Raw genomic sequence first — 17,341 nt, forward strand, 5'->3', positions numbered from 1 at the left:
CCCCTCCCCTCTCGCCAACCAACAACCGACAGTCGGTGAGAGGAGGTCCAAAGGGCCCTAGAAGGGCACTGTAAGCCGTGGCCCCAGGAACACCCTCGGGGAGGGCTGCCCTGCGCCCCGCCTCCGAGGCAGGGTTCCCAGAGCTCCCGAGGGCCACAAAAAATGTCCTCGGGGGCCACATACGGCCCTCGGGCCTGAGGTTCCCCACCCCTGCCGTAAACAAAGTCTGCCTAGTAAACATCGGGATGTGAAGTCACCCCATTGGTCAGGAATGACCCCATGCTTGCACAGGGAACCTTTACCTTCTTTTACCATAGGGCTTTCAAGGCAACAGTCTTATGGAGGTGATTTGCCATTGCCTTCCTCTTCATAACAACCCTGGTATTCCTTGGGGGTCTCCCATCCAACTATTAACCAGGGCCAACACTGCTTAGCTTCTGAGATTTGATAAGATCAGGCTAGCCTGGGCCATCTAGGTCAGGGTGCTAAAAGCCTTGCCTGGGGGAAAAGACAGGCACAGTATGGGCACCTATCTTTTTTCCCAAGTGGGCCAAATGGAAGCTTCAGGGAGTGATTTCAGCTGGAAAAATGACAGAGGGGGAAAGGTTAAGAGCCAGCATGGTGTAGTGGTTAGGAGCAGTGAACTCTAATTTGGAGAACTGAGTTTGATTCCCCACACCTACACATGAAGCCTGTGGGGTGACCTTGGGCTAGTCACAGTTCTCTCTGAACTCTCAGCTCCACCTACTTCCCAAGGTGTCTGTTGTGAGGAGGGGAAGGGAAGACAATTGTAAGCTGATCTGAGACTTCTTCAAGGTAGAGAAAAGTGGGTTATAAAAACCAACTCTTCTTCCTCCTCTTCCCCCTCCCCTTTCAGCCCCACTAACCCAAGCCAATTTGGTCACCTGGAAGCTGCTTTTAAACTTTAAAAAGAGGCTCAGTTACGGATGTCCTAAATGACAGGTAGTTTGGCTCTTATACTAGACCTATAAATTTGGACGATATGAGAATTTACACACAGGAAGGCAGTGCTAGCAAAAGCTGTGACATCACAGCAGCTTGTTGCATTGGGTGCTAAAACCTCAAGCCAGGACCTTCTTCCCTTTCCTGCAAACATAATCCTTATACCAGCCAAAAGCGGCTGTACAACTCTAATGGCAAACTGAGTACCAAGATGGGAAGGGATGATAAGAGAGTCACCTCTTTGAGCCCCTGTGGGCATAAGACCTGAAGACATGACAGTATTAAAAATGTAATGATGAGCAAGTGAAGAGTAGGATTAGATTTTAGCTGCAATAGTATTTTGTGAAACTGGAGTATAAACTGAGCTATTCAGTTGGGCTGTAATCTTTCTAAACAAACTGAGAAGTGAATTACCTTGAAATCAAAAGCTTACCCTAGGGTTGCCAGGTCCCTCTTTGCCACTGGTGGGAGGTTTTTGGGGTGGAGCCAGAGAAGGGAGAGGTTTGGGGAGGGACTTCAATGCCATAGAGTCCAATTGCCAAAGCGGCCATTTTCTCCAGGTGAACTCATCCCTATCAGCTGGAGATCAGTTGTAATAGCCGGAGATCTCCAGCTAGTACCTGGAGGTTGGCAACCCTAGCTTACCCTCAAATTAAAAAAAAAAGTCATTGCATCCATATTTGTCCTTTTTAAAAGAATAAAAGGAGAAATCTTGCCTTAACTCTGTTTCATTCAGAATACTGTGTGCTTCCTTACTTATGTAGGCAGAGAAAGGTGGGTTTAGCTATTTTCTGAAGTGTGAAGGTTTTCTAGAGAAAAAAATGTACACAGATGATATAACTACTGCATTTACAGATAATAACCATTAGAAATTTTAACGTGATGTCTCTCAGCTCAGTAATGAACTCAATGGGAGAGGGTCTTATATAAGACAGTCTTACTTTCAGCTTCTCTTTCCCCTCCTCCAATCAGTAATGCGAAGATTATAATAACCTTATAAAGTTGCTGTGAGGAAAATTAATGAGGTGAGCCCAAACATTTCTGCCAATATATCAGCACTCCTACTGCAAAGGTCTTTCCAATGGCAAGTTCCACAAGGAAACACTAACGTCTAAAAACTTCATTTCTTATTATATTTGTCCATCGAAACACAGGCCTTGTCTGCACACCAAATGCTAGCTAAGAAACTGGTGTAGGACCAAACCACACACCCCGTGTGGCCTATAGTGTTTCCCACAAGGCAAATGTGTTGACAGGAGTAATATGGGTCATTATTTAATGTCACCGTGGAGGACAAAGCGTAAACAAATTTACAATCTGGTCATCACTTCCAATCTTTTCAAAAACAAGTTTGTGTCACTGTTGGCTCTCTTTTCCCCCCCAGAGCCTTGATTTTGGCCAGCGGCCTAAATCTTGATGTGACGGTACATAACTAGCTTAGGGGACTTGAGTCATGTTAAAACCAGACACTGGCCAAAAAGGGACAGAGGAAAACAAACAGACTTCACATTGGATTATTCTTGCACGTTGATTGCATTTGTTTTGCACTAGCAACATCAACCCCGTTAATTGAAAACAAAAAACACCTATTAGACATGCTTACAAAAGGAAACAATTCCGTGACAAATAGGTGTGCTAGGGCACAACCTGGAGAATGCTTTCTTTCCTCTTCGATAGTTCTGCACCTGCAAAGGAGAAGCATAGCATAGCACATTTCACGTTTGTTGAAAACTGTATTTGCTTACTTTCCCGTTAGGGATTGCGCAACCCGTTTCCTTATAGGGTTGCCAACCTCCAGGTTCTAGCTGGAGATCTGCTATTACAACTGATCGCCAGCCGATAGAGATCAGTTCACCTGGAGAAAATGGCCGCTTTGGCAATTGGACTCTATGGCATTGAAGTCCCTCCCCTCCCCAAACCCCACCCTCCTCAGGCTCTGCCCCAAAAACCTCCAGGTATTTCCCAACCTGGAGCTGGAAGCCCTGTTTCTTTAACAGGCCCACAGCAATCACTCTCCACTGGCTCCACCCTAAATTTTTATTTACTGAAGCAACTCATGAGTTGCTGAACAGCAGACAAGAGGGAAACATCGGAGAAAGAAGCTGGAGAGGTTTGAGAGGAGAGCTGCAGCTGCTTTGTTGCTCTTATCGGATTTGTCTGCAGCTTTTGATACAGTTATACTAGAGCCAACATTATTGCTGGAGAAGCAAGTTAATAAAGCACCAAATGAAAAGCTTTCTTCCAACTCAGCCTAGCTCAGAAAATGGCCCCTTACCTTGATTCAGCTGATCTGGCTACCTGGATCCACACCACAGTAACATTGAGACTAGACTACTGTAATGCACTGCATGTTGGTCTCCCCTCAGAATCAATTCGGAAACTCCAGTTGGTGCAGAGTGCCATGACTCAGCTATTATTCACCTCTAAACAGAGCACGGATATTACTCCCATTGTGCAATCATTCCATTGGTTGCTTATCAGTTGCCGGGCTCAATTTAAGGGATTGGCTGTCACATATAGGGTTGCTAGGTCCCCCCTGGCAACTTGTGGGGAGTGGACGGACTTACCAGCTGTGGAGGGAGGCCGGCACCGATGCCACATCACTTCCAGAATGTGATGACGTCACTTATAACGTGATGATGTCCCTTCTGGAAGTGACGTCATCACGTTGGCTATGTTGAAGGAGACACTCTGGTATTTGGGCAAAAATTCTATGGTAGTAGCTGTTTTCACCATAGAGTGTTCCCCAAATACCAAATTATTTGGTATTGATGTCACTGATGTGATGACATCCCTTATGGAAGTGACATAGGGTTGCCAACCTCCAGGTACTAGCTGGAGATCTCCTGCTATTACAACTGATCTCCAGCTGATAGAGATCAGTTCCCCTGGAGAAAATGGCCGCTTTGGCAATTGGACTTTACGGCATTGAAGTCCCTCCCCTCCCCAAACCCCACCTTCCTCAGGCTCCGCCCCAAAAACCTCCCACTGGTGGCAAAGAGGGACCTGGCAACCCTAAAGTGGCACCAATTCGCCAATGGGGCCAGGGCCTCAGTTTAAGCCTGGTAAGATCCCTGCCGGCCAGCTGGATGGTGCTGGGGGAGGGAGCTCAAATCGGGGTATCCCCCATCCCTGACAGGGGTCCGTCAACCCTAGTCACATACAAAGCCCTTCAGGGCCATGGACCCTCATATCTTCAAGTCCGCCTCTTCGCCTATACTGGGAGGAAGAGCCACTTAAGTTGTAGGAAGGCATCAACATTTGTTTTATGTTCATGGTGAAATGGCTCTTTCCTGTTAGGTGGGCTTCTTTGAAGAGGGTGTGCATCCTGTTCGAAAGTGCTGGGCCTGCAGGCATCTTTTCCCATCATTGAAGAACATGCAATTGACACATTGGTCCTCTTTACTTCTACATGAATTTCGGCCATGTTTGCCCACCTCACCTGTTTACCTTTAAGTCCTCCCTTCACCAAAAACAAAAAAACCAACAACAACCAACAACCCAAGTTTGAATTTTAATCTTCCTTGCTAAGATTTGTGTGTGTGTGTAAAGTGCCTTCAAGTCGCATCCCTCTAAATATACAGACAATACCTGCTGCTTGTAACTCAGTGATTGTGCTACCAAGGGCCAGACAAGACATCTTAAAATAAGCATAAGAAATCTGCTCCTGAGCTTTACATCCCTCAGTCTTTTGTTCTGGCCACTTCTCTCTATTTTGTTACTGGAAGTGAGCCAGGAGTAGACAAAAGGGGGCATAGCCACAGACAGAGGGGAGTAGCATGGGAAGGGGTAAGGTTCAATTCCAAAGGATAGTGCACCCTGTTGCTATTGAAGAAAATCTCTTCACCCCCTTGCTTTGTATGCGAATGGCACGAATAGCAAGCTCATGAATGACAGCTCCATCATGCTCCATCATGAATGACAGTTTCATCACATGATCTGCTTTGGGCCTTGGATAAAGATATTTCCTTTGAATGCTGCAACTTTGTCCTTGACTAGTCACAACTGGGAAAAAGCAGTTACGCAAAGCTGATTAGTCACTGGAGTCCACATTATTTTTCTTATTTTCTGTACCACATCCATTCACTTGTAGTATTATAGTTATTCACAAGGAAATACTAGTGAAGAGATGGATGGACTCAATAAAGGAAGCCACAGCCCTCAATTTCCAAGATCTGAGCAAGGCTGTCAAAGATAGGACATTTTGGAGGACAATGATTCATACGGTCGCCATGAGTCGGAAGCGACTTGACGGCACTTAACACACACACACACAGGAAATACTAATTGCATTGAGGAAAGTTCCTACTTTAAAGGCTGTTTATTTTGAAAATGCCCCATGTTCTAAATAAATATGGAACATAATGACTCACTGTATGCTTGAAAATACTTTGAGCAATATTGTTTAGATGGGGCATATTATTGGCAAAGTAAATAGAATTATTTGCAAACAGCTTGAAAACTTCATCACCACATATACCATACCAGTGTTGTATATTTATTACAAGTCTGTTACTTATTTCATCTGCTGTGTTTATAGCAGTTTTCACCTACTTCCCTGGATTGATCATTGCTCCTACAACCATACACAATCTTGCAATCTTAAACACAATTACACCCTTCTGAACCCATTGATTTCAATGGACTGAGAAAGTTATAACTCTGTTTAGGTATTGGAATTTTACAGTCACAGTGCAATGCTAAAGTTTTATTTTTAAGAAAAGACTCTTAAACTTGAAATCTGATCGCTTGTGTAAGTATTTCATGCGTAGGGGTGCCAACTCCAGGTTGGGAAATAACTGGGGATTTTTGGGACAGAGCCTGAGGAGGGCAGGGTTTGGAGAGGGGAGGGACTTCAATGCTATAGAGAATTGCCAAAGCGTCCATTTTCTCCAGGGGAACATATCTCTATCGGCTGGAGAACAGTTGTAATAGTGGGAGATCTCCAGCTAGTACCTGGAGGTTGGCAACCCAATTCATGCAAGGAAACAGGGTGTAAAAAGAATGAAGTCCAGACAGCAGCATGTCCCAGATTGGGTCCAAAGTGGCTGGCTAAGCAGGAACATGGAGAGCAGATTATAGGAAATCTACATATCTTCAGCACTGGCATGCAGGAAGGACGAAGCCTGCTACACAGCGATGACCTAGAAAATATGGCTTCAGTCTTCTTCAGCTGATCAGCAGTCACTGAATCACAAGCGGCTGGATACTGCATAGTGGATGGAGACCTGGGGAAAGCTGACAGATAGCTTTGGAGGGAGGGTGCCAACCAAATGACTGCTAAAAATCACTACAGCTACTGAAATTTCCTATGGGAAGAGATGGCTTTGTATATTCTCAGTAAATTGTCTACTATTAATTAGATTACTTACAAAACCGTGGGCCTTTGTTCTCAGAATGCCAGTGGGGGGGGGGGGTTAGGGACACATAGATAGAAGAATTGATAAACGTCTACAGTTTCTGTTTTACCTGTTTTATCTGGCATACAAGCTAAATTTATTTATTTAGAAGAATTGATGCATAATTTGAAAATTATTTGTAAATTAAGAAAGAGCATTTCAGTGTATCCCTAAACAGTGTTAACATCCTTCTATATCAACACTCTAAGTAAGATTTCTCAAAGGGTTTCCATCCTCCAGGTACTAGCTGGAGATCTCCTGCTATTACAACTGATCTCCAGCCGATAGATATCAGTTCACCTGGAGAAAATGACCGCTTTGGCAATTGGACTCTATGGCATTGAAGTCCCTTCCCTCCCCAAACCCCACCCTCCTCAGGCTCTGCCCCAAAAACCTCCCACTGGTGAAGAGGGACCTGGCAACCCTATTGTCTCAGAAGGATGTTAACGCTGCCTGGGACACTCTAAGTGGTTTAAACTGGGGCATTTGTATAAAACATTTGACTTAGAAAGAAAATTGACTCTTGGACAGAAACCAATCTTTAAAAAAACAAAATTGTGATGATCTGAGAATGGGGGAACTCTCTTTGGAGCAGCTTCCCATGTTACTGGAATGTAGAGAGAAGGTACAAGTTTCACTTTCCTGAGTTTTGCAACTGATGCTAACTTTTCAAAAGTAACCTCATATGAAGAAGAGGAAGAAGCAGCAGCAGAAGAAGCCGAAGAAGCCGAAGAAGAAGAGTTGGTTTTTATATGCTGACTTTCTCTACCAGTTAAGGAAGAATCAAACCAGCTTACAATCGCCGTCCCTTCCCCTTCCCACAACAGACACCCTGTGAGATAGGTGGGGCTGAGAGAGCTCTAAGAGAACTGTGACTAGCCCAAGGTCACGCAGCTGGCTTCATGTGGAGGAGCAGGGAAACCAACCTGGTTCTCCAGATCAGCTTCCGCCGCTGATGTGGAGGAGTGAGGAATCAAACCCGGTTTTCCAGATGAACAAACACCAAAAGTAGAAGCAGCATGAACACCTACCTATCCCATGACTCCCTCTTTTTGTACAGCAGGTGTAAAGTTTAAAAGGGGACTACAACTGTCTTGCCCTTCTCTTCCCACTCCCAGCTTTTCCATCTGAGTAATGTGCTAAACCAGCCCTTTCCTGTATTTGTAATAACATCCCGAGGAAGTAATCCTAAACAGGTTTATGCAGTGGGGCTTACTGCCAGGAAAGTGGCAGGTAATGCAGCCATAGTCTTTCAAGAGAACAAAAGGACTCTTTGCATAAATGCATGTAAGTATCGCATTCCAAAAAAGAAACTTAAGAGACACATATTGTCTATATCCATAAAACCACCAAAATTCCATTTTTTTTTTGCAAAGGACTGCCGAAATGCCACATAGAAAGCTATCCCAATTTTTGTTGTACATGCAACTGAAACGACAACAAAATAGAGGAAACTAAATTATATCTGTGAAGCCTGTGCAGCTATGCTTATGTAACTGGTCCACAAAAGGCTAAAAGTGCAATACAGGTTGCAGGAAATACCAAAGGAGAAGAGTCAGGAATCAAAAATTTGCCAGACCAGATCAAGCCACTGATCCATCAAGATATGTGCAGATTCTTGCTTAGGGCTTCAGAGGAAGAAAAAGAAAATCTGTAATGTACTTTTTGAAATATGAAATGCTATTTAACAAGGAAAGCATTCTCTCTCAGTGCCTTTGGCAATCACTTCTGAAGCGTGCGATCAGATTACCATTATTTTAGCATGCATAACAAAGGATATTACTTCTTGCGCCTCTTCTTGTTACAAAAATACCTCATCTTCTTCAAATCCTAACTACCACAACAAATTGTGATTGTGAAGGGCCTTCTGCTTTTCCAAGACCACCCTTATTGTTACAAGAAGGAAATGGGCAAAAGGAAAATAAAATGAAAACAATCATACCTTCCCCCAAAAGAAGGCACTGGGCAAACCTGAATGGTAGATTACAGTTACTACTCATTTAGAGTGCATCTATCTACAGGGTTGCCAGCTCCAGGTTAGGAAATACCTGGAGATTTTTGGGGTGGAGCCTGAGGATGGTGAGGTTTGGGGAGGGGAGAGAATCAATGTCACAGAGTCCAATTGCCAAAGCAGCCATTTTCTCCAGGTGAACTGATTTCTATCGGCTGGAGATCAGTTGTAATAGCAGGAGATCTCCAGCTAGTATCTGGAGGTTGGCAACCCTGTCTGTCTGTCTATCTTATAATACAAACATTCAGGTGTGGGTTGGGAAGCTGAAACGGCCCAGGAGCAAGCCAAGTGGAACTCCCCTTGTGGCTTGGCCAGACAGCATTGTGGGGGGCTGAGACCCGGCCAACAGCTTTGCTTGTTCCTGGCGGCCAGTGGCCTTCCAATGCATAGGGTTGTCAACCTCCAGGTGCTAGCTGGAGATCTCCTGCTATTACAACTGTTCTCCAGCCAACAGAGATCAGTTCACCTGGAGAAAATGGCTGCTTTGGCAATTGGACTCTATGGCATTGAAGTCCCTCCCCAAATACTGCCCTCCTCAGGCTCCACCTCAAAAACCTCCTGCTGGTGGCAAAGAGGGAGATCTGGTAACCCTACCAATGCAGTGGCCCACTGGGAACTTTCCCAGTAAATTAAATGGCCAGTCTGCCCCTGTAAATCTATCACTTTTATAACAGTAACACTCACAGTTTTGTCCAAAGAACAGAGAATTGTAAGAATTCCCTTGAAGATCCCTATTCTTGTCCCACCTTAAACAACTACAGTTCCCAGGGTTCCCTGATGATTACATATTAAGATTGATAGATATCTACATAAAACTGCATAATCTAGGAAGACAGAATTGTTATTAGGCCAGATAGGTTGCCACCTTTGGTGGGCAATTTCCTACCCTTGGCCTCCTGCCACCGCTTGGTCTCCTGCCACCGCTTGATACGATGGGACTGAAATCTTGTCCAGTTTCACTTCCAGTATATCTTCATGTGACATCACTGCATTAGAGGACACTCTAGGATTCACCTGAAACTCTGTTTTTCCCCCACTAGGCAGCTGGAAGTGACATCATGGCATGTCATTGCATGACACTGTCTCTGCCCGCTCAGTCTTCATGGAAGAGCTGGCATACTTATTTGCTATTGAGCATAGTGTTGAGTTGCCTTAAGGGGGGGTGCGTGTGAAGGTACAAAGCAAATATTAATCTGTGTTCCAAGTAGAACAGCTCCTAGTATCGTGTATAAAATGCACAGATGAAGAACAGGGAGAAAAGATTTGGAAAAATAAACTTCTGACATTCCTTTGAAGGAAGAATGGAAGAACTGAGCCAAAATATTATTACATGGAGCCACCTTGCATGCTCTCGGATGCTTTCTGTCTAGCCCAGCATAGTCTACTTTGACTGCGATCCACTGATCCCATGATAAAGTGACAAAGGCTTTTTTCAGGCAAAATTTCTGAAATACTTTGAACTGCAGATTCCAGATGTGGCCTGGAAATTTTTGCATATAAAGCATGTACTTGTACAGCAAAATCTGTAGATACAATGACTTTTTCTTCAACAAGATCCATTACAATAATTTTTGGTGTTTCTCTTGAACAAGAGATTGTCTGCAAGCTCTAAAAAAGAATGTCTTAGTTCTGCCTTGGTTTAGTCTTAAAATATGCAGTCTCTATACCCTGGAGGTTTATGCAACAATCCTGTTTTAGGCACATCCAAAAGCTTGTGTGTGTGAAGTGGAAGTTCCTGACATTTTCCCCCTTGAAACAGCAGCATCTCCTGCTGTATTACAAGTTGTTTTTAAAGTTTCACCAATTTGCAAAAGATGTTTGCTGTGAAGTGGGCTACTGTTTTGAGAAACACACCCAGAATGCCGGTGTGGGCTTGTATAGTTGTACAAGGTCTCTGGGATATGGCTGTGACGTTTTATAATAAAAAGGATGAACACTCTGAAACACAAGGCCCCCCCAAAGTCCTTTTCAGGTGTTACAATTCTGGCCCACCTATCCTGTGAACCAGGAGAGTAGAGATGCCAGGCCTCCGTCTATGGTTGGAGACCTCCCGTCAGCAGTCCTCAGAGTGGAGTGGGGGGAGATATAGGGTTGCCAACCTCCAGGTAATAGCAGAAGATCTCCTGCTATTACAACTGATCTCCAGCCAATAAAGATCAGTTCACCAGGAGAAAAGGGCCACTTTGGCAATTGGACTCTATGGCATTGAGGTCCCACCCCTCCCAAACCCCGCCCTCCTCAGGCTCTGCCCCCAAAATCTCCCACCGATGGCGAAGAGGGACCTGGCAACCCTAGGGGGAGAAAAAAAAACCACTGGCATCATATGTGCCACAACATCACTTCTGGGGAAAACCTGGAAATGACATTGGGTAGCTCTAGGAATCACCGAAAATTCTAAGATTTACCATAGATTTCCTAGCTACTCCTAGAGCTACCCAACATCACTTCTGTGTTTTCACCAGAAGTGACACTGCATTGCAAGTAATGCTGTGCCCCCTCATGTCTCCATCCCTAAAGCTCCTGCAGGAGAGCATGCTATACACAATCATCTCAATACACACTATTGCCATTGTGTTTGAAAGGGATAACATGTATTTTGTACCTTTGGCAAATGCATACCCCACCCTCAAATCCAGTGTTCAGGTAGCGCATAATAAAGCTGCAATATTGTTGGAAAACATGGCAGTTGTGTGTACTGAGATGATTATGTGAAGTCTGCTTTCTCAGTACACACAACAGGATTTCTGCTTGAAATTTCCTGCTTTGTCTTACTTTGCTTCTACTTGTGTTGTCCTTAGTCATTTGCTCCTCTGTGAACTTTTCTGTTAGATTTAATTCAGAATGGCATAGATGTGTGGTGAATAGGTAGAGCAAGTTCCCCTTATTTCTGATCCCATACTGATGAGATAAGGATGGCTAAGATATTAGCACTTGCCTAAGGCCACCTAGTGAGTTCATGCTCTTGCTACTTAACAAGTACAGGGTAATATCCAGCCACTGCACTACAAAAACCTTTGTTTATTTAATATTTGCTGGGAACATCGAAGTACGGCAATACAAAGGGTGAGATTTTTTTTCCCTAAAGGGGAACTCCAAGGGCTATGACAAAATGCTAGAATATGACAGGCAAGCAGCAGAGTCTGTACTTGCTTGGCTAAAATCAAATCATGTCAACTATAGACTGTTTGTGCATGTAACACAGCCAACATGTGCCTGTTTTAGTGCAACAGCTTTGGAGGACAAGATTTCCCATTGGAATTTAAGCCTTTTCACCTCTGGTCCTAATTGAAAGCCACTGCTCTCAAACTATGTCAACCCTTCTAGTCCTATATTTTTCACATATCTCTGAAGAGCCAAATGGCCCTGCCAGTGTGAAAAATCCAAATTTTGCCTGCATCTTGCAGAGTACCTGTTTCTGCAACTGGAGGCTGTTAGGTTGAATTGTATGGTATACATATGGTATATATATCCAAAGAGAAGTGCACTCCTACCAACTCACCCATCTTTTATCCTGAGCAGTTAAACATCTTAAATCTCACTGAACATTTTCTTGTAATAAATAATTAATTTCTTGGTTTTTAAATTGTTTACTTATCACATAGGTGATAATCATATCCTTAAACTTTTTAGGTAGCTTTCAGCAATAGATGAAAAAGTGTATATAAATTTAAAAGTGCCGATAATATAAAAAAGTAAGTTCAAAGCACTGCAAAAGGTGTAGAAACCTTACGGACAAGACTATTCACTATATTAATGTATTTAGAGTAATGAATTCCCCACCCCCACCCCTGAAACCAATATTTCACAGTTTCTTAGTACTGTGGATTTGGTGCTCCTTCAGATCTCACCATCCTGAGACAAAGGGGAGCTGTGTGGAAATGGTGATTGATGCATCCAGCCTGGTATATTTCCCTTTTGAACTGCAGACAGATAAAGGGCAGAACAGGCACCAAAATGGAAAAAAAAGAGGAATGTTTCAATTCATTCAACATCTCTTAATCTTGATGTTTATTGTTTGTAAGGTTCTGCGCCTTTGGTATGCTTCACATTGAAATATCCATCCAGATCAAGGATAAACTCTCAGTGACTAGATTCTCTGCTGCCTGTTAAATGACTCACCTGAAGTACCGGATCACTACAGACACATAAGATTAGGTAGGAGCACTTCGTATATTGTACTGGGGGAGGTACACTCCAACAGCTAATGCCTGGGTAAATCCACCTACGCTTTCTGCACATTAAACTCTTAATATTAAATTCTGCACTCAAATCCCCCAATCTGTACACAAATCTTTAACAATAACCTGAGTAAGCAATCAATTATTTTAGGCCTCTGTTGAATGGAGCCCCATGCCGCAGAGTGGTAAGCTGCAGTACCGCAGTCCAAGCTCTGCTCATGACCTAAGTTCGATCCTGACGGAAGTCGGTTTCAGGCAGCCTGCTCAAGGTTGACTCAGCCTTCCATCCTTCCAAGGTTGGTCAAATGAGTACCCAGCTTGCTGGGGGTAAAGGGAAGACGACTGGGGAAGGCACTGGCAAACCACCCCGTAAACAAAGTCTGCCTAGAAAACGTCGGGATGTGACGTCACCCCATGGGTCAGAAATGACCCGGTGCTTGCACAGGGGACCCTTTATCTTTACCTTGAATGGTCAGCCTCAAATAAAGAAAATAAAAAAGCCAATTTAAAGGTAAGTTTTGAGAAGAGTTTTACCTGCAGGCTCTGTTATGGTGTCTTGTTTTTGTAAATGTAACTATGCTGCACTGTTCTTTCCTGTAACAATATGCATTTTTCCTTAAGTTACTGAAGCAAAATAACAGATTGAACCATTCTCCCTAAGGAGAGCTAGCCTAGCACACTAACCTCTTTTAAGGTACAAAGCTTGTGCACACATGCTCAGATTGTATGTTCCAGTATTAATCCACTATGCCAGTAGTTGCAATGATTTCAAAAGGACTAACTGCAATGAACTGTTATGAATAATACAGAGATTGAGGTAGTCTCTACATTTCTAGTCTCTGCTTTTGCAGTCTGCCAGTCCAATTTATGTATACAAGCATATATAACGTTTGGAATTTTGTACTTTGCAAAAATATGGACATAATGCTGCCCATTCTACAGTGTATTGCTGCCACTCTGGATAAATAAATTATTTAATTATATACACACACATGCCTACAAACAGGTACACAAAATATAAAGAACCAGAAAAGCCAATAATTATAGCAGTAGCTCAGGTCTTCTTTAGCCTTGAGATGTTGTATATGTTTATAGTGCAATACTTCTATGACAAACCTCCAGTGTTTTTCTAGAGGATGCAGATCTTCCATATGCCATGCTTCAATGTATGAGAGAGAGGTGCTGTATAATACTCATTTTTATCTTGATGACATTTCAGTTATTAGAACATTTCCTTCTAATTTCTATTTAAAACAAACAGAGGATTCCCTCCTCCTTCAGGGTACCGAGAGCTTGATGATGTGACTAGCATTCCTTCAAACTGAATACATTAATAAATGTATAAATGTCAAGGTTGCTTTTGGATAAGACATGTGTAAAAGCATCATAATGAAATATCAAGCACTTCCTGTAATAAAGAACGTTCTTAAAGACAAGCACTACCATCCAACTAGGGTTAGCCAGAAAGAGCCTTCTGTGAATTTATCCCTAGCTAGATAAGGAATGCAAACTTTAAAAAGTGCCATGTGTATTATGTCTGACCCCATCCAGCAGAAGACTCCTAACTGAACTTCATCTTCATCAGGCTATTGTTGATATAACATAGAAGCACTTTGAATCCAGGGAGAGAGTTAAGTACACCTTCAAATCTCTTCCACTGAAATTTGTGGGAATTAAATGTGCTCATCCTCTTGTGGATCGTAGCCCTAGATAATAACGGCCGGGAGTGACTTCTTTGATCTTTTAAGACATTAACTGGCATCTGAATATTTGCCGTAGCTGTATCACCACTTCCTTTCTCAGGAATAAAAGATTCAGCATAACGATACAAAAGATATTCATGTGACAAACATACACAACCGTTCCTATTTTTTAATTTGTTATGGGGCCCAAACCTGATTTATTTCTGAACCATATTATTATATTCTGTAAATTTCTTATTTAGTGATTCTCCCCCCACCCTTACAAATTACTAATGATCCAGCATTTTTCATTCTCATTAATTTCAGAGGAAGAGTTACGTGTGTAATTACATCTTTCTTATTCAAATCAATAGGACTTCAATGTGCTTCTGCTTGGATGGACGCTTTTGCCCATTTTTTAAAGGTCTTCTTGCCTTTAATCATGATAATGACATCCACAGGGGAAACCCATCATGTTATTATGTAGTTAAAATAATGTAGAATAATGTACACTCAGCATTATCCATCAAATACATCATTATCTGAATTTACTTTACATTCTCACTGGAGCTCATGTTAACTTTATCTAAACAACATTCATATTTATCTACATCTCTAATGACTCGAATGCTTTGAATACCTTGCAGATTATCTAAATGAGAATTTTTAATATAGCACATAAAATCAGAATATCAGCAAAATTTGGTTCTCAGACTGAATAGCTGTAATCTTAGTACCTATACATCCTTACTGAGTCAAGTCCTCTAGCTAGTCCTTGAAAATATTTTACTAATTAGTAGCAACTCATTTAATTGACGTGATTAGCAGTGCAACCCTATGAAAGGTTATACCAGTCTAAGCCCACAGGTAGCTTCTTTTCATGTCGTGTTGATGGATTAGGAGCCACTGAAGCACAGCTCCTTTCCATGCCCCCAGAGGCAGAGGAGACCCCAGACCACAAGGAAGTAGCCCATGATGTGACTGCTTCCTACATCAGCATTGGCCCCGTCTCTAGCAAGAGCAACATTAGTGCGGAAAGGATTACAGCATGGACTCCTCCCAGTCAGCCTAGAGCAGGGGTCCCCAACCTTTTTGAGCCTGTGGACACATCTGGAATTCTAACACGGCATAGTGGGCGCAACAAAATGGCTGCTACAAAATGGCTGCCGCAGGAGGCAAAGCCTGCCACAAAATGCATGCAATGGCTTAATTTCAGTAACACAGTGTAGATTCCTGTGCTATGGTGGCAGCTGCTGCCAAAGCAACATTTTAAAAAATCTGCACAGCCAATCAAATGTCCAATAGTCTAATCAGAAGCCTTGCTGGGCAAAAGCCCTACCAGGCCCCACCTACTTCCTAAAAACACTTGGCGGTCACCAGAATAGGTGCTGGCAGACACCATGGCATCCACAGGCACCACGTTGGAGACCCCTGGCCTCGAGTTTCCAGCATGACCATCATAGTGTAGGAAAGAGCTGAACTGCAGCAGTTCCCAGGCTAAGAACATATCATGGAAAGGGGGCCTGCGCAAAGCCTAGGTTGGTTTCATAACAATAGCCTCAAAACCTCTATAGGAAAGCTCCATCTATTAAATCCAATATTTATAATTTGTTCAACCAACAGTTAATTAGAACTATGATCTTTCAGCCTCTTAAATCTTATATGATTTTATCGGAATTGGATCTACCTTATTATGAAAGACTTTTAGCCAACAGCTGTGGCATGTTACTTACTGATGTATAAAGGAACCCTTCTCCATTTAGGGCTATATACAATCCTGTTTTTACACCCTGGATGGCAACAACTCGAAGTCCAACTGGTATAAGGTTGAACAATGCTGTAAAAATAAAGAAGATCTGTCACAGGTAAGCAAAGAAAAAATCAGTGATATACAAATGCTTTTGGTGACATACAAATACTGCTTATAGCATTTACATGTATTCCATTTGTTGTTTAAAATATAGCCAATAGAGAGGTCTTTATATTAGAAGCTGAAATCCTGTATATAGTGGATATATTTTAAGACTGTAGACTGAATGCAGTGAAGTTCAACCACTGTATTAAAAATTGCAACAGAGGTAGTAGTAGCAGTTTTTATTATTTCAGAAGGGTACAAAAACTGGTTCTGCCATGGAACCCACCCCAAACAATCAGTACCCATTTCAGCTAAATCCAAGGTCTGTTTTGTCATAAGCGAGAACATCCAAACATAATACAGCATGCTAGCAGCATCAAACCCTTTCCTGATTAATTCTGTTCCTCAAATGTTCCTAAACCTACAACAATAAGTTTTTATACAAACTGCAATGGAGCATCCCTCTTTACCACCATCAATGCATCGAAATAGCTGCTTGTAACTGCTCTCCATGGCAGCTGAATCCATACTGCAAGCCATTTATGTTGCAATTCAGACCTCTGTGCAGATGGGGATTTTTTCCATGCCACTACCACACCAGTTGCTTTCCTCATGGGTTTGTGGTAAAGTGGAGGGAAAACTCTTAATCGCTATCAGCTCACTGCTTGGAGACAACCAGGGAGCGACTCATGTGGCTGCCATCTTTGGCATTTACACATAATACCAGGTATGATGGCCTAGAGATCATGCAGTCAATGCAATATACCCAATGCAATACCCAACTGGTGCTTTAGCCATTTAAGTTGAAAAGAAGGCAGTCATAGAAAATAAGACCTGAAATCAAAACCACAACATAGACCAACACACCAACATCGAATATATACAACTTGTTCATTCTTGCCTTCCATGAGGGATGAACAGAACTCAACATATATGTCCAAGAGGAATAGAGGACAAACCAATGAAAGTCGCAGGAAAGTATCTGGAGAAAATTAGAGGTTATCCTTCATTCTTGGGGGGTGAAGACAATAAAAAAAGTTATAGCTTTGCAAGGGAATAGGTGTTTATTTTGGGTTTCTTTGGGGTTTGTTTTTGTTTGAAGTTTAAAATCTGCTACACTACTGGATTTAGATTAATGATGCTGATATACAATGAAGCTGTTTGTTGAACCTCAACAAATGAATTATTAAACATTAACAACGCTTAAAAAGTAGACAGCTGTATTCATTTACAGCAAAATCCAAAATAAAAAA

The 17,341-nt window shown here is 42.5% G+C and overlaps 1 protein-coding gene across 2 annotated transcripts in view; it reads right to left on the bottom strand.

Moving 5' to 3' along the window:
- The window catches only part of FGF14 (fibroblast growth factor 14), a 352,468-nt gene that overhangs the window by 61,019 nt on the left and 274,108 nt on the right, over positions 1-17,341 (bottom strand). For both annotated transcript variants that reach the window (XM_056862112.1, XM_056862111.1), the window contains exon 3: positions 15,967-16,070. In XM_056862112.1, the coding sequence (XP_056718090.1) occupies positions 15,967-16,070 (104 nt within the window). The remainder of the gene's footprint in view (positions 1-15,966; positions 16,071-17,341) is intronic.

This window comes from Euleptes europaea, chromosome 16 (genome assembly GCF_029931775.1).
Source record: "Euleptes europaea isolate rEulEur1 chromosome 16, rEulEur1.hap1, whole genome shotgun sequence".
Classification (NCBI taxonomy): Eukaryota; Metazoa; Chordata; class Lepidosauria; order Squamata; family Sphaerodactylidae; genus Euleptes; species Euleptes europaea.